Genomic DNA, 25911 nt, shown 5'->3' with positions numbered 1-25911 from the left:
CCCTTTAGAAATTGGTGGAGAACAGTGATCAAGCCTATAGCTTCTTAGCCTGGTCCGCTTAGAGAAATTTTAAGTATCGAAGATTTTGAGTTAAGATGACTTACTGTTGCTCAGCTGCTAAATCTCTGAATCATCTGTCTTCCCCAGAAACCTTGGTTTTACGACATATGGCAGACGTGGGTTGGCTACCCATTTCAGGTGAGCCTTTTGGCACTGGGCCATTGCCCTTGGGGCATTCCGAGTATTTCCCCATTGGAAGGGGTAATCCGTAGGAGCCCTTCTCCCTCCCAGCAACAGGCACCACCTAGAGAGGTGTGGCACCAAAGCCTCTTGCCCTTCTTCTGTACCTCCTGCTGAGCTGCAGGACTTCTCCATGATCTGCCTCTGCTGCAACTCAGCCCTCCAGCCAGACCACTATTATTCTCACCTATCCCAGGTTACTCCTGCGCACAGCAGATGCTATCTGTGTTACAGGTTTCAGTGCAGAACCCTGAAGGTTGTGGCAGGCCTGACGATGCTTGATGCGATGACGAGGCGCTGCAGAACAGCATTATGCAGAGGGTTGTGCTGAGCAGCCCGAGTGCTGTGTGCTGCTGGGCCCTATTGCTCGGTGGCACGGGTGGAGGGAGAGCTGCACCGGTTTGGTTTGGCATAATGCGAGTCCCTGCTCTGGGGATCTCTGCTCAGTACTCTGGTTGTTACCAAGGGTCACGAGGCTTTTGTTTCTTCCTAAAATAGTTTACTAACAGTCCCATAACAAATGACGCCAAGCAAGCTGCCTCCTGCCCACCTGCCAGTGGTTTTTACATGCCCCTCCCCTCCTATTTTTATAAATCTTTGGCCACCACACTGCCTTCTTATACCTGCCCTAGTCAGGGGCCAAGAATAAAAAGAATCCTGCCTCCTGGCTGGGTTTTCCCTGCTCCTCTTATTCATGGGACCTGATAACCAAGCCTACTGCCTGCCCGCTGGGAAACCAATTTGAACCAAGGGAGCAGCCAAGCTCAGCATCTAGCTCTAAGCAGATGCATAGGATGTTAGCATAAATAGCTGACATTTTAGTCATGGAATGTGTGAATGTTTGATATGTTAATTGTTCATCAAAATGGAGGACTTCGTTTATTTGCAGTTGTTTGTAATTAAATGCAGAAGTAGTCTGCATGTAGTTCTCTGACAAAAACATGGAAAAAAGCACGCTGAAATTCAGAGGTGGGGGAGGAACTGCAGAAACTGGGAGTTTAGTCTGAGTAAAGGTTAGAGTATTTGGCTCCCAGAGGATATTTCTTAATGAAGCCCAGAACAGGGATTTAGTTTAGTTTAATTTCTTAAGCAAGACTCAGCAGAGGAGCAAAAGAAGTGAGGAAAGGAAAAAAGAAGTAATTTTAGTTGGCATTCACTTTTTGCTATTCTAAGAATTAACTGTGTTTTTCTTCATTCCAGACTCTGCTGCCATCCCAATATTGGTACTACATGTCTGAGATTAGTTTTTACTGGTCTCTCTTATTTACGCTTGGGATTGACAACAAAAGGAAGGCAAGTGGTCCTGGTTGGTGCTAGAACCTGGGCTTGGGTGAGGCGGAGGGGGATGTGCCGAAGCGATTTGGTGCAGCCACACGAGGGCAGCAGGAGCCCGTCCCTGGCACACCCGCACCGCGCCCCGCAGCCACGCTCCTGCCTGCCGGGGCAGCTCGGTGTGCGACAACTCTTGCTTGTCACTTCATGCATTCAGAGACTCTCAAGGGCTATACTACTTGCTTGGCTCTACCTTTTTTTTTTTTTTTTTTTCCGAATTGTTTTTGTTTTCCCCTCTCCACAGGATTTTCTGGCTCATGTCGTTCATCACTTGGCAGCCATTGGGTTGATGAGTGGCTCTTGGTGTGGCAATTACGTGCGTCTTGGAACACTGGTGATGTTTGTGCATGATACTGCAGATTTCTGGCTTGAGGTAACCCTGCCCTTCACTTTTTTTTTTTTTTTTTTTTTTTTTTTTTGTCTTGGGTGTTTTGGTTGGTGTGGTGTTCTGGGTGGGTTTTTTCACTGTTGCCCAGGTTATGTTCAGTGATGTTTTAATCTTTTTGCCACAAGTTTCATACGATCCCTCCCTATCCCCACAGAACAGGACTTCACAGATTCATAAATTCTAAGACAAAAAAAAATGCTTCTAGATAATATAAGCTGATGCTCTGTTACAGAATCCATTATGAGAAAAAGGCAGAAGAGAAGTTTTCAAGTGCAGAATGGGGACTGGAAATACAGCTGCCTCCCTGGATTATACTTGTTTCACTGTTAGAGTTAGACCAAGTTGGCTAGCCTGTGAACAGCTTGTCATGATACCAATTCTCAAGCAAATTTAGCCGCCAGAATTTTGGCTACTTCTCCAAACTGGCTTAATTTTGTCAGCATTCACACCCCTGTGTTTGACCCAAGGGATAAATCTATGCTATAAAGTTCTGGCTGGAGACACTCAAGCTGTGCCTGTACATGATATCACAGGTATCTACTGGCAGAAGAAAAGTTTCTTCCCCTGGATTGAAGGGGAAATTCCTTCCCTGAACTAAGTATCAATGGTTAGAAATGTTTAACATTACATGTCCTATTCTGCACACAGTACTGTGGTCATAGAGACTTGCTCCTGGGTTTCTGGGAAGACAAACACATGCCGTGTTTCCTTCAGTAGTTATCCTGAGTTTCTAACACCAAGATTGAGAGTGTAGTTTCATCACCTGTTTCGGTGGTAGTGCCAGAGTGAGCAGCCCTTGTAGGCTGTTGTCTGCCGCTGTTTATTTCTGCTCTTGATACTCTATCCGTTGTACTGGAACAACTGGTTGTGGGGTCATGCGGTTGGGAATGGTCCAGATTAAATGTTTACACCCGGGGTTGGTTTTTTTCTGGGTTACTTTTAACCCTGAACTGATTGGCGGTCCAACTACAATCAGTTGAGCTGGCAACCGGTAGGGCAGCACTCAGATGGAAGCTGAAATTGCGTACCAGAATAACTTAAACCAGCCCTGCCACTCAAAAAAAAAAATCCCCCAAAGTTCATCAAACTGCTGTTTAAAACAGGCTCAGCACCTGAAGCTTTGTTTGCTGTTGAACAACTGCTTCATTCAACAGTGTCCAGGGTGATTCCTAAATGAAGCATGTTCAGCTAGGGGAGAAGCAGCAATTATAATCTTTATTAGTGGGATAGAGACCAATGCTAGGATATCCACCGCTCAAAAAGGAGAAAAAAGAAGCTGAATTAGGCACAGAGAAGGGTCAGTAACATGCATGCACCAGACTGCCTGTGTATAAGGAGTCACCGCCGCTCCTGAGCGCGCAGGTGTGCCTAGCAGCTTCACTTTGATTCAGCCCGTTTTGAGTCTGGTAGAAGAATGAGGGATTACCTCTGTTTTCAAGAGCACTTTGTGTTTTCATGACACATTTTGATTGGAGAGCTGTTCTTTAGGCCTTTGATGCAGAGTCCTGTCCTTTAAGATGAAAGGAGAAATATAAACAAAGAATCTGTTTTGATACTGCTTTATTAGGTATCAGTAAAATGATTGCTCTACCTGTCAAACAGGGAGGAAATTTTCTTCCTGCGTAGGTGGAAGATGAGTCTTTATTTATGCAAATGCAGAAGGGAACTCTATTTCAGAGAATATTTGTAATATATTTAATGTTTTTTATTCAATGCAGGCAGCCAAAATGTTTAATTACGCTCACTGGGAGAAAACCTGCAATGTGCTCTTTATCATCTTTTCTATCGCATTCTTCATCACAAGAATCATCCTGTTCCCCTTCTGGTAAGTGATATTTAATGTAGTCACAGGCTTTTATTTCATTCCAATTTCCTTTGAGAGGTTAGTATTGCTTGTGATGGGAAAAGGAAAGGAATGGATTGTACTTTAAAGAACAGAAGCAGAACTTATTGTTGGCTACTAAAGGCCAGTGAGAAGAGTTGACAAAACTTGTCATTTTCTTCAAAAATTTAAGTAAAAATAATTTTAAATGAGCTTCTTGAAAATATGCTAACATAGAGGCATTTATGTATTATTTAACTTACTTTTGTCAGTTGTAGTTAAATGCTATGAGGTCCTGCATTTTTAAGGGGATTGAGCTACATAACTAGGAGAAATTTTTTCCTTTCATTCCATCCCTCCTGCTCTATCTACAGAGTACAGGGTAATTCCTATATGATGGTAGTTAATTTTTTGTAGAGCCTTCTTTTTGCTACTTAGTTCTTGGGCAGTGCTTCTCCTCACTCTCTTACACGAAGAGCATTCAGAAAAGTTAAGGTAAAGCAACTAATTTATGAAGTCATTGCAAATAAATCATAATTTGCTAAATATATTGTAATATATTTAATGTTTATTATTCAATGCAGTCAGCCGAAATGTTTAATTGCATAATTTTGGAGTGCTGAGATTTAATCTGCTTTGGAGTATCCACACAGGTGCTTAGTGTGCTTAATGCTTAATATGTTTAGCTTTTTAAAAGTGTTTAATGTGTTTCACATTCACCGTTTTGTTGACTTGCTCTAGTTTGCCTTCATGCGCTTCCCTGCATGTGGACAAACCCTTAGAGACTCAGGCTGGTTAAATGAATAGTTCTGAACATTGATCAACACAAGGGTTTAATTTCCTGTGCTATTTTCTTTCAGAAATGCTGATGTCTTTTACTTTATTGTTATTTTTTTTATTAACTATACAAGTGATCTCCAATCATTTTGCTTCATTGAGTTTCTTGTTCCTGAGCTTGGAAGCAAAACATGATGAGATTAAAGGGACTCAAAAAGCCCCAAATAATATAAAGTAGTGAAGTCTGAAGATGAACAAAACATATGTTAATTAACAAAAAGCCCTGTTGCAAAGCCTGTAGGATTTTCTTTGGAGTGTGGATTTCAGATTAGAAAGAATTTGCATTAAAAAAAAATGACATAGACAAGCTCTGAGTTGCATGGTATCTAGACCACACAGAGAAAAAATGGGATTTTTTTCTAACCTTATTTAGATTACTTTCATGCAAGACTCAAATTTCTCATCTGAAGTCTAAATTTCAATAGAGATGCATCTCTAGTTAAGACAAGACTTGTCTTAATCTGTCACCTTTGCAGAGCTTTTTAGTGTTTTGTGAAAATAATAAATTTTGAATGTGAAATTAGAAGTAGTTGTAAATAGCATCGAGTAGAAATCTTGCATCATTACAGTGACCTTTATTTTTTTTAGGATTCTTCGTGCCACACTGTATCAGCCTACATACTACTCCACAACTCCTGTCATAGCATATTTTTTATTCAATGGGCAGCTGTTGATCCTTCAAGGCTTACATTTGTATTGGGGTTATTTAATTTTCAAGATTTTGAGAAGGTTCATTTGTTTAAAGGTAAGCAATTTTGCTTCTGCAGGAAGATGTGTGAAGCATCAAACAGATGCTAATAACTTTGATAGATTTACTTAGATTTGCTTATTGTTTTCATGAACTTTCATGTCAGCATTTTCAATAGGGATCTACAAAGTATAGAGATGTTTAAATGTGCTTGCTACCTGTCGTTGTCACGCCAAAGGTCATAGGTCAGAATATCAAAACTTCAGCTAGAACATTTTTTTTTTTGCCTGTGTCTGATGTTTTGCTTGATGGTAAATGAGAAATGAGCTGTCCCAAAAACTGAAGCCCTAAGATGGTGTGGAACTCTAGAAATTCCTGTGTTTCGAGTGAAAGCTGCCTTTTCTCACTAGACTTTGTAGGCACATACCAAAAAAGGAGAGGAGAGGTGAGTGATGAGATCTTTAAATACTCTAGAAAGCTTGTAGCCAAAGTTCTTCAGGGTTGTCTAGATGTGAGTTCAGCTATACTTGAACGCTGTTTTTTTGGATTAAGAAAACCATATGAAGCTGATCTGGAATTGTATTATGACACAATGAAATACTGTCATGTTCAACTGAAACAGCGAGACAGTGTAAGTCTGGTGCTGCCATCATCTGCTTTTACCTTGTAGAGAAAACTCATGTGGGAAAAAGCTATAAAGAAAACTGCCGTTTAGGTCGTGTTTGGCTGAAGTGGTAATATTTTCACAAGGTCTTTTGTCATGAAGTGTGCAGTGTGGTGTAGATAAAACATTCAGCAAAAAGCATTTAGAAAAGGACTTTGGAGAATGTCTCTCTAGATTTGGCCTGAGCATTGACAGGTATATTTTGCTAGTTAAGGTGAAACAAGTTGTGCTATTGAAAAATGGTATTTATTTTGAGGTCAAGATGCAAAAACTTAATTGAGCTGACTCTGTCCTTTTATCTGAGGCTGTTAATGCTGTGAAGCATCTCAACGAAATAGAAATATTCCTTTCTACCTGTATTTAATTATGGTTTGATAACAGAAACCATCCTATAATTTTTGGATTATTGGATTCCTTCAAAGCTTATGCAAATAGACAGCTGGATATCTTAGAGAGACCCAATATCTTTCCTAGAAGAAAACTGCAGTTACAAACTCAACCCTTGTTAGACAGCAAACAGCTGTACATAAGGGACAAATCTGCAGAAAAAATGGTTTGTGGCATTCTGATCTAAAACGTGCTTCTATGTTCCCTTAAACATTGAAAAACTTGTATTTCTTGCATGTCAGTTACCTCCGTTAGATTAATTACAAAATTATTTCTGGCCTGGCTTATTGAGCGTCAAAGTGGTTACTTGTAGTTTTCTTTTTTGAGTTTGGCCTTGTCTCTGCTGTTCTCACACAACTCTTCTGATGAAATCAAGAGGGACATCCCTCTGCCTTGCAGCAGGGGAACAGAAAAGCTTTGGCATAGTTCTGCATCCACATTGCTTGAGGTTATGAGAGCACAGTGCAAGAAAGTCTGTAGATACAGTGGTGAAGAGGACATTACTAGGCCAGCTATATAAGGCCATTCTGCCCTGCCTGCTTATATGCCTTTGTAAGGGGCAGAAATGTTTTATTTTGAGATAAGAGGATTTTTTGTATTAGTCATTGCTAAAAAATGGGAAAGCATCAAGCCTTCATCTCTACCGTGGATTTTTGATTCCTTATACAGCTCTCTAGGAAGATGGTTTCCAAATAACATTTTTACAGTGGTAGCAGCAGCAGCCCTAGCCCTTTTCAGTCTGTATGACTTCAGCTGGCTTGCATGTGCAGCCTGTTTTCCATAGCGGTGGCAAACTTGGCTGTGAAAGCAGCCAGTGCCTCCAAAGCTGTAAAGGCAAGGTCGAAAAGAATGGTGTTTGCAAGGCAGCATTTTTATACCCACATATTTGTTATAGACATACTCCACACAAATAGCTGTTGCTATTTTAGTGGAATACCAGTGAGCCATCATCCTTGTGTTAGAAGGGGTTTGTTTCTCTGCCCAAGGCTTTGAAGTTTTCATTCACAAAACAGGCAATTTTTTACATTTTTCTTGAAGTGACGGTTAGCTACTTCAGATGGAAAAATTAAGTCATGATGTAACTGGGAATAGGGATTGATGTTGTTGTTTAACTGAAGGAAGTTCTGAGCATAGAAAGGGTGTAAAGAATTTTCTTTATTGCCCTCTGTGCCTTGAGCTGCCTTGGGTTATCGGGGTCACCAGTGAAAACCAGTACAGTGCAGCCATTAACAGCTCCTAGCATCCATCCGGGGCCAGGTGTCTCCTCTGACTGTATCTTTCTGGACCATGTCATCACCCTGTGAGAGTGTCAGTGGGCTTGGATGTATTTATTCTCAGTGAGAAGTGCTGTTGTCCCTTATTGAAGGACAGGTTAAAGGACTTGTCTTGGTAAGACATGAAAGGTGGAACTCTGGGGGGGTGATGTAAACAGGAGGGCCCAAGGCTCCAGGATGTCACATACCCACCAAGCCCCCTTTGGTGTTATTCAAAGGGCCATGCAGAGCTGTGTCACGTCTTGCTTAGAACTGTGGGTCTGGATTCGACACTCATCTCCGGACTCTGGCAGGAGGCTTTATAAAAAGCAGGAATCCATACAGAAGTGACACTAAGTACTGCAGCCTCGTGAGCTTCTTCCATGCTTTACTCTTCCCCGCAGGAAGACATGGCTTTTGTCTGAGACTGTCGGGTCAGAAGCTTTTCATCTTGGATGTCACCTCCCCTCTGCACTAATGAAGGGGACAGTTACCCTCAGTCCTCTGGGATAACTGCTCCACTGACTGACTTGCTTCAGCAAAAAAGAACTTGGACTAAAAACCTTGCAGTTTCTCTCCTCCCAAATACTGCAGCCAGAGGTCAATAAAAATGAGGAAAAAGGAAAGAAGGGGAGGATATGATCTTGCTGTGTCCCTCTGTCCTGTTTTCTCAGGCATGGGAGTCTCTGGCACCGAAGCTGGTAGCATGGAGCAGCGTTGCTCTCCAGGCTCACGGGACTTGTGCTACCTTTCCCCCAGCCCATTCCTCCAGAAATGCCTTAATAAGGGGGAACCCTGCATGGACAAGCTAAGCTGCACTCAGCTACTTTGCATTGAGAAGATTTTTATTTTCAACGGGGATAAACTTGAGGGGACAGGAGTACTAAATTTTTCAAAGCAAAGATTGTTCTTACATCTGGAAAATATAAAAAGAATACCCCAAAAGGAACCCGAACGTCCTTTGTCATATGGCATTTTGTGACCCTGTGTATGAGTAAGATGCACATGCAAGAAAAGCCCTTCAGGGTCAGACCTGTAGCCATGTATCTTAGATCAGTTCTGCTGTGAGAGGAAGGACATTCTTCAGTGTAATTTCTTTTCAAGTTAGGTCAGGCAATTGCAATGTTCGCTGCTGGCTGCCATCTTGATGTCCAAGGCCTTTTGTTGCCTTGGAAACTCCGTGTGTTTCTGTAATATTGTTCAATTACATGGTTAAATTACCCACTTGTATCAAGTTTCAAGCACCACTGAAACATGTCTAGTCATCATGTCTGCACATATGAGAATATTTTAGGAAAATTGAAAAAACATATAGAGAAGTATGTACATATGCACCGATTTAAAATATCTCGCCAGGAAAATCCCATGGAGATTAAACATTTTATTTCCAAGGTCAGAAAAAGGGAGCGAATGACAGCAGCTTATAGCCACATTATTATGGCAAATTAAGATGTAAAATACATGTTAAAATCATTACACACTGAGTTAAAGTTTTGAGACTTCAGTGCTTTACATCTTGAAAAATATGTGTGAGTTTGTAGGAAATGGGCATGATGTCCACATGACTCAGATACTTCAGGGCTGATGCAAAGTCCATCAATGGCAGAAGGTAACGGCAGGTTTTTAACAGACTGTAATATGACCAGAAATGTGTTTTCTTTCTCTTTTAATTCTTTTGTCTCTGTCAGGCTGCCTTCAAGTAAGGTAATGAGCTGCTTACTAACAGTCACTATTATTCAGGAGTCATCAGCTGCAGTTTTTTGATTCACTGTGGTTCTTAGCTTTTCCTGAAGCAGAAAAGACCTTGCAGTGCCGTAGAGCAGGCTTTTGGACTTGTCACTCTAAAGAAAATTAGCTGGTGCCACCTATGTATTCTTCAATATTCCTTTGGTGTTTTGTACTCAGTAAACAGGCTTTGTAAAGATTTTGGTTGGGTGTATCCTTGTCCGTGGTTTGTTCGTTCCTTACTTGGTCCAAATTCCCAAGGGAACAGTGAGAGTTAGCATTCAAAGAATGATTAATGACAGAGTAAGGGTAGCTGAAAACAATAAGAAAATACTATTTTGGGGTTGAAATGAGAGCTGTGAAATACTTGTTATGATATTTTTGCTGTTTCTAGCAATCAATCTTCTACTTCAGCATTTTGTTCTGACTGATGATTGCTCTTGTACTGAGAAATCTCTGCCAGTTCAAGTTAACTTTCTTTCCTTCATTCGCTCTTATACACTGACACTGGGATGCCAGTAGAGGCCTTGCCATGAAAAGCGCGTAGCCATATAAAGAGTCCTTAAATCGGTTACTCCCTTTTCTGTATCAAAAGAGGATACATGACTAAAACTGTATCCCTAAAAGCGTGCCCGTGGAACTAGAATACTTGATGTGTTTTCATATTAATGTGTAGGCAAGGCCTGGAAGTCCTCTGGAACACAGGCATAGCATGCCTTTATAAAACATGCCCTCGCTACTTACTCTGAAGAATAATGATTTTTTTACACCTGCAGAGGTGCTGGCCTGTGTTACTTTCTATCTTTCTTGCTGTGACTTTATCTCTTCAGAGACTTGCTATAACCCTTTGTGTAAGTTTTCAGATTAAGCTATAGTTCCCAGAGGCCATGCTACCTGCTCCTGACAGATGCCTTTAGCTGCGTTAGTCTGAGGCTATTCAGACTTGCCTCAGCTTCTGCAGAACCTTCCTTCCCTGGGATACATTTGTGATTTTTCCTCTTAGTTTTTGTGCTTGATCTGTTTGCATCAAACAGAAGTCGTATTTTTAGTAAGTAAGTATTGTAAGTAAATACGATTAATATATATATATATAAAGAAATCTTGTATTTATTTTGTAACCACATGGGTCTGGGGAGTATGGGCTTTCAGCGCAGAACTTGAGCGAGAATTTTCTTGCTCACAAAACACAGGCCTATAGCACGTTCTTCAAAGTAATGGGTATTTTTTGATTTGTAGGTCCTTAAACATTTCCCCATAGAAGTACAGACTTCCGTGTGACAAATCGAAGCCCCTAGCACTTGCTTGCTTTGCTTTCCTTAGTTGCCTATAGAATTAAATCTATGTCCTTTAGAATTAGACTATGAATCCACAGTGCTTAAAATCTGCTGGTTTTCCTTTATTAAAACGGAGTCACTCTTCAGCCGGTGTTCACCCAGGATGCTGTGACTGCAAACACTTCGCTGTTCTGGCAGCTGAGGCAGCACTGACTTTCTCATTGAACTGTGCAATAACTTGAGATATCTAATCCTAATCAGAAATCTTATTCTTAAAACTATAGATAGGAACAAAAAGCTCTGTATAACATGAAAGTATAATGGCCTCTAAAGAGATTACATTTTAAATCTCTTTTGTGGCAAACAGATTTGGATCCAGTGCTTGTGCTTGAGCTGTGCGCTGTTCGGTGTGCACTAGACACACCATAGGTGAGCTGAGCCTGATTGCTCCCAGGTAACAAACTCTGACTCTTAACTGGAGCTGCAAAAGGCCGTCACATGACCCTAATCATGCACAACTTGTGCTGTGCTTCCATAGACCATGCAATTACTGGGATGTGAAAATGAAGCATGAAATGTATAGTTGGTTTTGGCATGCACAGCAGTTCATTGGACTCCTAAAAAGGCAGATTTTCAGCTGATTTTTTTTTTTTTCTTCTTTCCAAAGCAGTAAAAAAGTTATGTTCAGGACATTTACAATCAGAAAATGAAATTTAATAGAATTAACACATTCAGTGAGAAGTCATTCATTTCAGAAAAATGCTGTTCAACAGGAGTTAAGCAGAGGACAGGGTTTGGTTTCCCAAACTAGAGGCATGTAAGTTTTTTGTTGTCTTTTACATAACATGTTTTGTTAAGCCTGTACTGCACCAATGGCTATCAGGGTGCTGATAAAACAGACCGAGAGGTGTATTTGCCTGAATTCCATGTACTTGTTTTAAAAGCAGTAATATATTTTAGAGGATAATGATAATCTAGTTAGTTACAATTTCATGACTCTGTGGGACTGGGAAGTTGTGGAAAAGCTTTCACTGGAGATTTTGTGGTTACTTTCTAAACTGGGAAGGGCCAGTACACACTCATGTCCTGCTTCAGAGTTCGAGTTTCTGAGTGAAGGTTTAGCACAAACACAGGATGGATTGAACTAGATTAGTAGGGGTTGCCTTTTCCCCATTTTAAAGAAAAATGGGTTATGGAGAAGTTGAATTTGTTGGTTCTTAACAGATAAATATTTATAGCAGGTTTTCTCATGAGGATAGCTTAGTAGGGGAAACTAAATAGGACCAATGAAAGTTTTCCCTCTTAGAGATGAAAACCAGTCTATCTGGGAACCTTCCCAGTTGATTCAAATTATTGCCTTTGGGACATGAGCTTTTTAATAGCCTGGAGATGGGAGCTAGCCAGCCAGGTCAGCAGCGTGAAGGCTCATGCCCTAGTAAAGGGAAATTACTTCCTGTTATGACTTTCTTTCATCTGCGGGAAATTACTTCCTGTTATGACTTTCTTTCATCTGCATATTTCCCATTCTGCTACAGCAATCTAGTTAAGCCCAAAGCCTGGCTACATGTCTCGCTTCAGGCTGCCAAATTCAGCTGAGGGAGGAGGGGTGAGAGGCAGGCAGAAGAAAGCATAAAAGGGTCCGAGGTTTGCTGGCTGGTATTTACAATGATAGGCAAAAAGGAGAAAAGCCGCTGTGGGCACGCTGTGGAGCTCTGGAGTCCTACCCTTACTGCAGATGTGAAGTCAAAGCTGACCTCAGAAATGTGTATTGTCCAAGTGTGTAGCCCAGCAGAGCCTGTGAAGGACGAAAAGCCACCAGTTGTTCTCTACTGCACAAATGTTACGTGCCAGTCCAAGAGCACTGCCTGGTCTCCTTGGCCTCAACTAGTTAATTTTCCTGGCACTGGGAGCTAAAAGGCAGATTGCTATTTAAATCTTCACTTTTTACTCCAGATTATTGAAGGGGTTAGCAGCTGGGCAATGGCTTCCAGCAAGGTATGTTACACTATACCCTAAAATATACATCTCGGATTTCAAAACAGTGACAATGTTCTTTTCTGGAATTTTGATATTTTTTTTAAATCATTTTTTTTTAAATAAACTCACTTAGAATGCTGAGAATTCCACAACACCTTTCACTTTATTATAGAAAAATCAGGTAAAGTTTAAAAAACTGAAGTTAAGGACTGTTATGACCTTTGTGGAGGAATGAACTAATAAGAAACTGAAGAAAATATTTTCTGGGCATTTCATTGGAATAGATGGGTTTGTGAATGTATGCTGGGGTGGCAGTGAGGACAAAGTACCCTTCCACAGACCTGTTATACACACACAAGACCATGCAAGAGCAGACTCAATCCTCTGGCCGTAGCCCAATAAATTGGGGGTGTGGATGCTCCCTTTGCCTCTCCGATGTTAGCTGTGCCGTAAACAGGCTGTGCAGGTCCCTTACGTGCCGCAATAAAAGCCTGCTGTTCCCAAAGCTGCTGACTTTGACTTCGGTAGAAGCTGCAGATGACCGCTGCCTCTAAGAACAGAAAACTGAAGCTATATGTAATTCTGAAAGCAAAGCCTCCTGCCCTGGCCAGTTCAGCAAAGTCTGCGGTGTTGATACAGGGCCAGGTTCTCAGCTGGTATAAATGAGCACGGCTCGACTTGAAGTCAATGCGATTGTGTTAGTTTTCACCAGCAATGGATCTGGCCAAACAAGCACCCCCACCCCTCTCTCTGCATGTGTGTCTGGCACAGGCCAACTCTACTTCTAGTAAATCCCTGATCTAAATGACTCTTTTTATGTGGAAGTTCCTAATGCAGATGGAAGAGAAACGGTAAAGTTTTTGCTTTAAAATTAATTGATTTGCCTTGCTGTTCACAGAAGGGCAGTTGCTGACAGTTTTTCTGGCTTCCCTTGTTAACTGCTCATATCTTTTAATTTTGTAGCAGGACATTTATGAAAGAAATGTTCCATTTGTTGCTAGTTTTACATGTATGCACCTATATAAAATCTATACATATATATAGTGTGCATATGTATTTATTTTTTCAATTGCCAAAAATGAATTCACAGAGCAAATCCTAGGCCTTCTACAGAACTTTTGGTGCCTTCATTTACTACTTTTAATATATGCTGCAGAGGTTTGAATTGTGACTTTGTTATGAGGTGAGTAATTCTCATACTGTCAGAGGGGTTCGCAGTACTGCAATCTGCTGAATCAATTAAAAAAAAAGCTTGAAATAAACCTAGTTAATGATAGATTAATATCAATTGAGAACGGAAATTGTCCTATCTTATATTTAAAGAAAATGTTTTCCCTAGGAGTGCTCTATAATCCTTATTACATTCGAAGAAGGGAGGAAATCTTAAAAGGAGCAGTCTCTCCTCTGTAACACAATTCTAATAACTTTTGACTGGGCACAGCACTCTGCAGAGTTCACACCATCAGAGAGCAAACCAACCAACCTCATCAGTCTATCAGTCGAGTCAGGCGGTGATGGGTGTGAAGCGTGTGAGGGTAGGATTTGTCCTGTGTAACTTAAGCTGTGTCTAGGTCAAGTTCAAGGATCCCCATGTAATCAGTGGAGGACGAATGGTGTCTCCAGTGAGCAATATTCTGTGTCCAGTGTTCTCACCCCAGCAGCGGTGGGGCAGCTCACGCTCTGGGAAGAGCCATTTCTCATTCTCTTGGTGATAAAGCAGCCCCAGATAACAGTCTCTGAACAGATACCTGACTTGCAGCATGCTGAACTTCAGTGAAGAAAAGCCACCACCAAGTGCTTAAGCACACAAGTCTCAAAGACTTCCAATGCTATTTAAGAAAGCGTGCTCATTAGGTACTACTTTAAGTATTTTATATCCAGCCTCAATATATCAGGGTGTTTATAGATACAACGTTGAAATTATTTTAGGTATTGTGATGTGAATGTCAAGTGAAAAGACATTACTTGTTAGGTATGTGACTTGAAAATTGGATTGATAATGTTTAAATAGAAGTAACCTTTAGATACATCACAAAAGGAATGGAATGCCTCCTAACAATGAAAATAGAGAAATGAGCACCTTAATGGACACGTTAGGTAGAAGTGCCTGTCATTTATGTGGTGGTACACTTTGTGGTTTCAGGTTAGTCTAATAGTGCTATAAGGCTTCTGTAGGAATATTCTTTAGCAGCTGTGTTATTTCAAAACATTCATCCTAAGTGCAGTATCATACCTCACTGAGAAAAGTGCAAGTGTCTGATCAGCTGTTTTGTTGCCAAAAAATCATTTATAAGGTATAAAAGTGCATGTTCTGATAAAAGTTCATACCACTGAACTCCTTGGCTTAATGCAAGTTCTGTCTTAGGGTAAAAAAAAGTTCACTATAGAGAACAGCATCAAATGCCTATTATATTGTTCTTTGTTTCCTTGCCAACTGTGGATTTAAAATTGGAAGAATTCAAAAAGCAGTGGGACATTATGACTCACTCAGTACCTCCTGGGCTTTTGACATTATCGTAAAGCCACATACACTTGAGTGCAAGGTTTAGTTAGTGGTTTTCAATAACACAGCTAGCAGACTTTATTGAAACCACAGAGTACCTGATTAACTGTAAACAAAGATTTATTTCTTCTGAACAGCCAGGGTATTATAGCCCCAGTTACAGGTGTGTTATGCTGAGTGATAACACAGGTGATATTTTTTTGAGGTTGAATTTATTCCTTCAATCAAAATCATGGACATGTTCTAATAATAACATCTAGTTTTATGAGACTGTTCTTTTCACTATTTGTGGGGTTAGTGTAACTTTTCTTTTAATCTGTTTTTCACACGTCGTCTTTGAGTTCTCTCTGAAAACTCAGTGGAAAGCTTGGGGAACAGGTATTACATAGAATAGAGAGATTAAATAAGAGGAGTTTTGGCCACAAGATGTCAAACACAATTAACCTGGAAAGTCTGCATCTTCATTTAAAAACTGCAGAAAAGAGTCCAACAGTGCATCTTCCATGGAAGACCAACATTATTTATGTTGCCTAGTGTGTATAAGCTAAAAAGGGAAATATATTTTCCAATAAAATCTTCCAGGCTGGAAATACAGAACAGTATGCCCGAATCCAAATGTATATTGCTTAGTCTCCACAGGAAAGTAAAGATGTATTAAGCCATATGTCAGCTGAGTTGAATTACTGATGTTGAATTAAACATGTTGAACACAGAGATTCATCAACTTTATAGTATTATTTGTTAGAAGAGTACCCGCTTCTATCTATTTGGACTGACTTTTTATTATCTCTCTTGTTTGTTATCTCTTTTATTTGAGTCAGTGGTTGCTGACCTGACTAACAGCTTTCATCTTTGTACTGCAAGCTGTTTCCATATGTGCAGGTGCTGTCAAATTTATTGTCTTTACACTGAAAAATCAAGATCTAGTCAATATGTTTGTAGATACTTAGATGAAAATATTCTTAATTCTACCTTAAGATATAAGATTTAGGACATTCTGATTTTCATATAAGATACATTTAAGTTAGGATAAGAATAAATATTTGAAAATCAGAAAATGTCTAAATTGTAGCAAATCAGAAAACACATAATTAAAATTCCAGAATCAGCTGTGAATTGCTTTTCTGTATCCATACCTGGTAGCAGAAATCCAGTTAACTGTGTGGACATAAATTATGCTTAACCCAGAAGATAGGTTGGTTTTAGTCTTGTCCAGGCAAGAGCAAAATTGAAATCTCCTTATGCTGCTGAGAAACCTTGAGTCAGTGTTGATCCCACTGGATGAGTTAGGTCTGGTGTATCTCCCACCCACACACGGACACAGTTACACCAGTGAGAAAGAGCTTGAATGATACAGACCGGTATTGCCCACTTTTGCCTGTGCTAAGGCACAGCAAGCCTGTGCCGTCCTCTCTTTCAGCTGGTCAGCTGAAAAAGCAAACAAGCATCCCCCCACCACTGTACTCCCAACCTTACACCATGAATTTATGAAGCAGACCCTACACTATTGCCTTCATAATGCCAACCGAAGTTATGGTATGCCTCTTAAAAATTATGTGCCTTTATCAGGGTGAACCAGAGAGAAGCTGCATTGGAAGCAGATTCATGAAAAAAAAATGTAGCAACTGAACTTCACTGCAGAAATGTCTTCAGCTCAGATATCTCTCAGCCATTTTCTTTTTCTCCATGCTGCCCCAGTAGCTATTTCTGTTTTGGAGCATGTCATTATAGTAACAATTTGTGTTTTGAGACCTTGACTTGACAACCTGCAGTAAGCCGCATTGACCCAACGATCCATTTGCTATCAAGTGCCTTTCCCTTTCTGAGAAAGCTGAAGGCACGCTGCTAAGGCTTCCTCGCTGTTTATAGGATCAATCCACACTGCCACACCGCTACAATTATTTTTGCTTTTTTTTTTTTTTTTTTTTTTTTTTTTTAATACGGCTTGACATTGTCTTTTCCTCTGCTCTTGCACTTCCCACTTCTAACTACTGTGTATCAGATATGAAGCCATGGCTGCATTGCGACCTCAACATGCACATGGACGAAGATGCCATGTACCCAGTAAAGGGAAGCAGGAGAGATGGGTGGTGTCTGCCCGGTCCCGCTTCTCCACCAGTGAGCTTCAGATTGTATGGCCAGCATGTAGAAACAGGAAACCCACTTCCATCTGTCTTCCAGCATAGCCGTGTCCTTCTCCCGATGCTCTCATCAGCTGCAGCAGAAAGAGTGCAGCGCCAAGAACTTGACTAGAGGGAAGTGATTTCGGAGTGCTTTATTGAGAGACAAACTTGCACAATTAGAAGTAAATTCTCTTTTACTTTAGCTGGAGATTTGATGATGTTTTTTCGCTTACAAGAGGCTAGGAAGTGACCTAGGAAGCTTGCTCATCTCTTAATTTCAAGAAATCTTTTTCCTTGGTGATGTCTCTTGAAGAGCCTTTACTGTTCATGTAATAAGATGTGGTGCTAGTGACTTAAATGATACATGCTCCAACAGCAGTGAAATGCAAGAAGCCAAAACTACCTTAACAAATACGGTTCATTTAACTAAAAGAGGCAGACTGAGCAGCAGGTGGAAGGGTTAAACAAAAGGAAAAAAGATTATAAAAGTTTGCGGCTTTGGCTTCACTATAAATGGCTGTCTTGCAGACTTTATAGCATTAGTGTTGCTTCTCATAAACCTTGAAGCCATTCATCCGTTTAGAAAGATTAAATTGGTTAGTCATCCAGAACATAAAATATACACATCCATTTTTGTCTGTTACCCTAAACCATCTGAAGTATAATAAATGCAGTTGATGCCATTAAACCAAAGCAGTGAGTATTAATGACTGCCTCAGTTGTGGTATTTACAGTTTGCCAGCTCTTGTGTTTCTGATAGTAAATTCATCTGTTGTTGCTCAGGGACAGTAAGAGCAGAGTCTTTGAGTTGGAAAACGCAACTATAATATATGATGTGAGGGGCTCAGAGAAAACATCTTGGTATTAAAGCAGGGAAAATCCAAGAAATGTTACTTTTTTTTTTTTGTTAGTCTTATGAGGTCAAAGTTAAGATGCACAAACTTTGCTTATGATATCTTAATATATTTATAATGGTCGCTTAAACAGTTTGCAAAGACAGGTTTGTTTGTTTTTCTAGTTACAGATGAAGCTATGGCTATTTAAAGTTCTCTTCTGTCACTTAAGCTAGACAAAAATGGCCAGACTCATCTAAATCAAGAACTTGTAGAGGCACTTGGTCAGGAAGCAGGTTTATGATTAAAAAGACAATAAAAATTTAGGTTTGATTTAGCAGCATTTTTTCCTGATTAATATTAGAATTTCGAAAGTAGTCCTGTTTCCCAAAATTCAGCAAATTTGCAACGGTTGCTTCATAATACAAAGAAATTTAATTCCCACTGCTTTGAAATCTGTAAGACATTATCTCAAACGCAGGGATTTCCTGTGTGCCGGAAAAAAACATTTACATGGTTTTTAATCGCTACATACAGTTCCTTTAATCGGAGCATCCAGCTTGACAGCATCAAAACTGGGAAGCAAATCCTATCAAGAGTTTCCAGTTCCATGCTGAAAATGCCAGCTCATTCCTATAGGAAATTAAAAAACGCCCAGGAATCAATGTCACTTATCAGCTATCGTTGAAAGCAAAGCAGAATGCCAGCAATTCTTAAGCATGTGTTTGAGCACCAGCAACTTCTGTGGATGACAATGAGGTACCCAAAATGAAATACGCACTTAGGGGCTTTACTGGCTTAGGCCTCTCCACGAAGCACAAACACGCTCCTCCCACGTCACTCCCCATGTTTGCAGCTTCAGCCAGGGGCTGCTCAGGAAGACGAGGGTATTTCTAGTGAGTCTAGCAGGTTCTGCATCAGACACCGTACATAGGTTTAGTTTGCTTTTTTTTTTTTTTTTTTTCTTTCCCCCCCCTGAAATATTTCTGGCAGCAAAACAGTAACACGCCTCTCTGCACACCCTCAATGTTTGTCTTTTACTGCAAATACAAACTGCAAAACTACCAGGAGTGAGAGAGGTGATCTGAAAGAGGCAGAACCTCATAAATTGTTCGTGTGGGAAAGGCTGTCTTTCCTTTTCTCTAACTGATGGCATGCCAAGTTTATCTTACAGTATTTACAGTAAGATTTGTTTGTTTTGATACCCTTTGTATGTTGTTAGGGAAAAGGCAAAAGAAAATCTCCAGGAAGTTTATAGTTTCTGATGAGATGGAGTTTAGGCTCTAATTTTCTTTTTAGTCCTATACATTTTACTCGAAGCGTAATATATAAAGGGATATGAGATTGCAACTGGATGAGTTATTACTAAGCTGTCATTTATTTTCTGTGTATGAATTTGGCGCTTCAGAAAGACCTCAGACCAGCAGGCTAAGAAAGTGAAGTTGTTAGCTCATTCTGAGAGCAGATACAGGATGGGCAGGAACAGCACTGGTTTCTCCTTTCTGCATCTTATCTCTGACTTCGGCACATCAATCTTGGAGCAGGAAGAACATGCAGTCTCTGCCTTTTTAGCTGAGATCCAGAAAGATGACAGAGAGAACAGATTTATCCATGATGGAGTGGTCTCTGGTGTGACTGTACAGGCAGCAGATTGTGCAAGGGCTAACGTGCCTGCCAGCTCCAGCCCACGGCTCTGGAGGCAACATACTCTGTTAGGAAGGGAAGCCTCAGGGCTCCCTCAGCAGATGGTCCTGCAGGCCAAACACCCAGGCACTACGAATAGACACCGTGACACCTGCAGTCCTCATTTGAACATTGACAACACTGGCTGTTAAATTTTGGGAGTTCCAGTTAACAAACTAGATACCCTCGTGCTAAGGGGTAGATTGTCAGCCACAGTGTGAGGGCCCAGGTTTTGATCCTCAACTACGGGGAAACTCCTGGTTTTAAGTGAAAGGTGGTCTATTAAATCATGCGATGCTGGAGAGGGAATAGCTATTGCCCATCTCCTCTGACACAAGAACTAGAGGGCATCAGGTGATTCTATCAGTGGTATCAGGTCTACCAGGCACCTTCCAAGTAACTGGAAGAGACAACCAGTGGCAGCTGCCATTCACATAGGAAACTGCTGGAAATGGGAAAAGTTTCTTAGGTGCCTGGTTTGATCTCGTTTCTGTTCTCAGCCACTGCTTAGGTAGAAGGAAGTGTTTACTTGACTTACAGCGTCTTTAACTACAGCATCCTACCCTGAGTCTGCAGAGCAGGTCATCGGTTGGTATGGGAAGTCCTTCTAGGGAGGCAGGCACTGCTCTTGTAAGCTTGTTGCACTCAAAGGGACATAGAGGTGTTTGGTTTTAATGTGAAAGCCTCGATTGTTTGAACCAAACTTCTGAACACATCGTAGGGTCTTGGGTTATGGTAGCAGTTGAGAAATAGGAGACTAACGGTGCATTTACATGCCATGACAAATAGCACAGAATTGTCTTCTCTCTCCCTAACCTTTGCTGTGAAATACTGGGTAGACACAATGTCTTTTCTCTGTGTGGTGGAAATATTCATTAGTGAGTGTTATGTTCGACTGTCTGGGGATGAAGCATGGTTGCCAATTGTTAGAAGATGTTCCTATAGAGCTGGGAAGGGATTTTTGTAAGGGATTTTATCTGTCTCATTGACGCCCTTTCATCCCTGGTAATGGACCAGCCATCCCGTCCTCCCTGATAGTTCCCTCAGCAGCATGATATACCCAAGATGTATATGATAGCTGTATAGACACAGCCTCCTCTTTGCAAATGTTGGTGTTATGTATACACCATCAGGCAGCGGAGAATATTTTCGGGTCAGTAAGTCTCTTTAAGCAAAGTTGATAGCAGGAGATGCTGGCACGACTATTCACTGTTTAGTTTACACCTGTCAGAAGCAGGCAGCCTCTCAACTTCTATGTTTGGGCAACTGTATTCATCATATTTAGCTTTTGTACAATATTCTTTTCATCTTCCCTGCACTTCACAACTCTTAATTAATCCCACAGCACCTGGGGATTACTAGTAACACTTTACAAGGGAAAGCAGAAACAAGCAATAAGAGGTCAAATGACTGGGCCAAGGTCCTGGACGAAATTTTGTCTAAAGAACATTAGGTTCTGCAAAATTAGTGTGTTGTGAACTGGTCTGTCCTTGGATGTCAGCCTCCATTCTGGGGGGAGGAGGAGTTTCCTGGGACATTTTTGATATTATCTAGTATATTTAGTTTTCCTTATATTTGTTCCCTTTAGCGCTTTTATTTGCTGAGGCAGATGGAAGACAGGGGTGTTTTGTCTTCAGAGGATGATGGGGAATTTCCAAGAAGGGAGGACGTCTCATGTTCTGGAACTTAAGTGCGCCATCTTTTCGTTTTGCAACTACAAATGGGGGCACCTGGCTAAATAAATTAATTGGTTATTTTTTCAAGGTCATTGTAAGGATCCAGATACCTATTTCTCTAACAGTAAAAGACTTGCTTGTCTGGCATCTGTAGGGGCTTTTGAAAGGTCTGCACTGATAACAGCAATCTGGTAACTTATCTGACAGTAAATACTGCAAGTATAGAATATGCTCACAGTGCTTTCTTCTCCCTAGGACTTGAAAGATGAACGGAGCGATGAAGAGGAGGAGGATTCTGTAACAGATAATGAAGAGGAGTCCACAAAGAATGGCAACAAGAACAGCTGTGGGTCAAGCAAACATCTCCTAAACAGCAGTCACCAGTAGCCCCTTACTGCCTTGTCTCCTGCAGTGATTTCTGCTCTGTTTTTAACTCAACCTACAGGACAGGATTTAAGTCAAAAGGCTTGTGAGAGACTGTGATTGATTTATTGTTGGCTACTGGACCTGGAAAAATGCCCAGTTTAGAAGGGAGGGGAAAATTGCATAACAAGACAAAATGTGTTAATGGCCCATTTTCTGAATTGTTGCTAAGTGTTTGGAAAATCATTTGGACAAACTGACTGATAGTGCTCAACAAGGTCAAAGCTCAGGAGCATCCCATTGATTCCTAATGTCTGTCAATCTGCTATGAGATATATTTCACCAAACAGTTTAATTCATAGATGTTTTGTGGATTAAATTAGTGAAATTACCTACTTACCTAGGTAGGTAGGTAGCATGAACTCCGTTAGGAACCAAAATTACCCAAGGCGGGAAAAATTTGACAGTGGTGTATCGTGACTAGCATTTTAGTCTTTATTTTTCAGTTTAAACCCTCATCAGAATGGCTATTTTTTTGAGTTAGATTTCATTTCCTGGAGGCCAGTGGGAGCTAACGTGGAGGAATTCACATTACTTGCCTGTGAAGAGCTGGCTTCACTGCAAAAATAAAGTCTTTCTCCGAAATATGCTGTGTGATAGGCAGCTCAGATACTGTGTTCTTCTAAGATTTACCTGTCAAAGAAGTCACTGTTTAAACAGCAAAACTCAGCCCTGATTCTCCACTGAGCTCCGGGTTCACAAATTACTTTCATCTCAGCCATTTTGGCCCACTGTTAGAACAGAAGGTGCAGTGGGGAGGGAAGACAGTCAATGAAAATTCGGTCTTCGCACGGGTTTTTTTGCACTTCTTATTTGTCTTCAAAACTGCTGAACACTCCCTGCTCCTGACCCATCTACAGCCCAGAAGATTAAAAAGAAATCTCATCCATTCCCTTCCTGTGGGGACTGATGACTGTCTTCTCAGGAGTGAGTCTGATAAATTCTGTTTCAGGGTTCCTGTGTGTTCACTGCATGTATCTGGGCGTTGGGGGAGCATGGAACTGGCAAGCGCTGTCACGTCGTCCGTGCTGCGTATTCATTTGAAAGCAGGATCTGTGTTTCCATCTCTGTTCTTTTTGAAAACCAGGAATCACATCGGCTAGAGCCAAAATTGGATGTATGTGACTTCGGCCACGTACCATTGTTTATGCTGTAAGAAGTGGAGAAACAGTGGATATTTGATCAGCTTCTCTTACCAAAAGTGCCTCTATCCAAAGTTTGCACTTTTGTTCTAAGGCTACTGCAGAGTGCAGCAGTGGTTTTAGTCCTGGGACTTTCCAGGAGAGCCTGGGCCTTTTAAACAGGGTGGTACCAGTCTCATTTCCAGATGCATTAGCTCACAAGGTCATAAATGATTTGTGTAATAAGTTTTAGAGGTGAGCGGCTTTCCATGTGGTTCTACGGTAGCTGAGATCATCTGGTGAACTAAACCCAGTAGCTTGATAGAGACCAGGGGGACCACTGCTCGAGCAGCCTGGGTGCAGAGCTTTGGGTTTGGAAAAGCTCTTTTCCCCTTAAGGCTGCTCAGGCAGGAGCTTGGTGACCTATGGGAAGCACTGCATGGCTGACTTGTTTTCTCAAGATTTCCTTGGCAAAGGGGGATATAATTCAGTGACTGAAGCATTTGAAAGAACGGGAAATGTTTGGGATCTCAGATATGAAGAAAGAAGGGTTTTCTGTGCAGTTACAAGAAACTTGAGGAGTACTTTGTTACAGGGGCTGGTAGCATGGAAATCCCTATGTGTGGTCTGTTGAACTAGGCTGTGTTTAACTTTTTACTTACATTTTGGACCACGTAATGCCCCAAATGTTTATGTTTACCACAAAGAGAATTAAGAAAGGAGCATGGCCTACAGCTTCTGAAAAGGACGGGAGGTGTGCGGTAAGTGGAGTGGAACCCCTGAACCAGAGCTTGCAGTTAACTTGTGCTGCTTGGGCTGAGCAGGCAGAATTCCCTCCGTAGTTGTTGTATAGCAGCGTGCTTCCTTACATAGCTTTGGAGAATACCTTAAATACTGCGCTGTGGGTTTATTGGAAGTGTAAGTACTTATTACATCACCTAAAGCAACTGGTGAGTTTGGCAGGGTCACGGTTGTTTATTGGGGCCTGTTTATGACCTACATGAAAAGAACTGGCCCTTCCTAACAAAATGTAGAAACCCGACGTCTTGGAGGCTTTACACTCCCTTTGAGGGCAGTGGAGACAATGATGTTTTCTTCAAGACATAACGGGGTTTTGGGAGATGGCCAGAGTATTATCATTTAATTTTGGTGCCAGAAAGCTTTCCTGCTATGACTAGGAAAGGAATTCAGGAAAGGAAACACGAAGAATGATGTTGTCACAGGAGTGAGCCTCTGAACAACTACCGAGTTTTAAATTGGAATTTATAGTCTCGTTGAGGCCAAATCCTGCCCTTCCTACTTGGACAAGTCTCCCACTGAAGCCAATTAACTCTATTGGAGTCCTGCCTAGGAAAAATTTTGGACTGCAGTTATCCAACCTAATTACAAGACCTGTTGTTTTAAATTGATGTGAAACCAGGGTCTTACAGGAAGAGTAAAAGGTAGATCAAGACATTCAAACATAGAATATTGAGGCAAATTTTGGACAGGTACAGAAGAATATGGATGAAAATAACATCCTGAAGGTGAAGATTAAGTCTAAGCACAGTAAACAACCGAATAACTACATGACGTTGCATAACTACATAACTACAATGAATAACTACATGACGGAAGGCCCTTCCAGGGGATGACTGTCATGGCCAACCAAAGTGATGAGACCTAAAATTTCTGAACGCAAACCCCTAGGCACTGGGGATTAATGCCCACAGCACAGAAAGAAGGGGAACAGACTGTTACAGTGGGACTGGACACGTGTCCTGTGTTAACATCAGATTTGTCGTTCCTGAAGGTACACACATTTCATTTGCCACTTTTTGCTGGTAGAAACCCAGAAACCAGAAGCTGAGGTCATGGGGAACACAATTCATGCCAAAGCATTTGATGTCATGGTGCTTCAAGATTTTTCAGTCTATTCAATGCCCTTAACATTTTTTAAATCTTATTGTGAAAAGAGTCTCAAAATGCAAGTGCAGAACAACTATGCATATGGCACAGACAACAGGCTTTAATACGTTAATTTTACCATTTCACAAAACGAGTCCTGGTTTAATGATTTGACACTGCGCATCTGGCTTTGCTACGTCACTTTGACCATGCCAAAATATTTATGATAGAATTAGACGGAAAATTAAGTTTTAGTCCGTTAGATTCAGCAGAAGCTCTTCTGTTCCATTAAATTTCTCTGAATTTTGTTCAGGTATTCCTGTCCACATATACTGTGCTGGCTCTGTACTTGGTTACTACATAGATTTACCAGTCTACTCTGGATTTGATTCACAGATCTCCTTTACTCCACAGAACTCATGTTGTCAATTTGTACTGTTGGGTACAATTATCTTTGCTTGTTCTTAATGCCACTGAATTTGTCTGGTCAGTTACGCTACACACTAAGAAAATACTTTTTAAAAACAGGTATCTATGTAAGGATTTCCTTGTTTTCCCTGCCTTGCAGTGACCTCCTCTTGCCTTCCCATTCCCTCTCAGCTTTCCAGTGAGGGCCCTTTCAGGAGCTAATTCCTTACTCTGTCAAGTTTTTCCCTTCCCCGGAGAAGGCTGGATGACCCACACCCTTCTTAAAGAAGTAACAGCGATTGCTGTAAATGAACTTGTTTTTTCCTGGGTAATTCATGAATGGAGAGGAAGCAAAATGAGTGGGTGCGCCATCCGTCATTGTGTTATTCAAGACTTATCCTTTGACTAAGGTACTTGAAAGTTGAACTACTGGAAAGTAGGAGCTACTCGCTCTAGAATGCTGACACATTTTTTTGTCTGTACTCGGTTGGTTTTTGTTGTGCATATTAGGGCTGCTTCTGAAGTTAGGTGTATTTGGGGAATGATAGAACAATATGCAAATACAGATATAATTATTTTTTTCCCAGGAGTGCTTATGTTTATACATAGACTGAGGGGCTATTGCCCTGTTAGATTTCCGTGGATTGCTACCTAAATGGCTCATCAC

At 41.0% G+C, this 25911-nt stretch overlaps 1 protein-coding gene across 5 annotated transcripts in view; it reads left to right on the top strand.

Moving 5' to 3' along the window:
- CERS3 (ceramide synthase 3) overlaps window positions 1–25827 on the top strand; it is a 43867-nt gene extending 18040 nt beyond the window's left edge. For 3 of the 5 annotated variants that reach the window (XM_080397234.1, XM_080397235.1, XM_080397233.1), the window contains 5 exons: window positions 148–198; window positions 1441–1945; window positions 3679–3785; window positions 5208–5364; window positions 21661–25827. In XM_080397234.1, the coding sequence (XP_080253360.1) occupies window positions 148–198; window positions 1441–1945; window positions 3679–3785; window positions 5208–5364; window positions 21661–21792 (952 nt within the window). In that variant the 3' untranslated portion in view covers window positions 21793–25827. Of the gene's footprint in view, window positions 1–147; window positions 199–1440; window positions 1946–3678; window positions 3786–5207; window positions 5365–17092 lie in introns of all 5 variants that reach the window. The other 2 variants (XM_080397237.1, XM_080397236.1) reach the window with 2 other exon arrangements.
- Window positions 25828–25911: the final 84 nt, after the last annotated feature.

This window comes from Falco punctatus (assembly GCF_963210335.1).
Source record: "Falco punctatus genome assembly, chromosome: 7".
In the NCBI taxonomy this organism is placed as follows: Eukaryota; Metazoa; Chordata; class Aves; order Falconiformes; family Falconidae; genus Falco; species Falco punctatus.
Note: the sequence above shows the minus strand (reverse complement) of the source record. Positions and strands in the feature narration are given on the sequence as shown.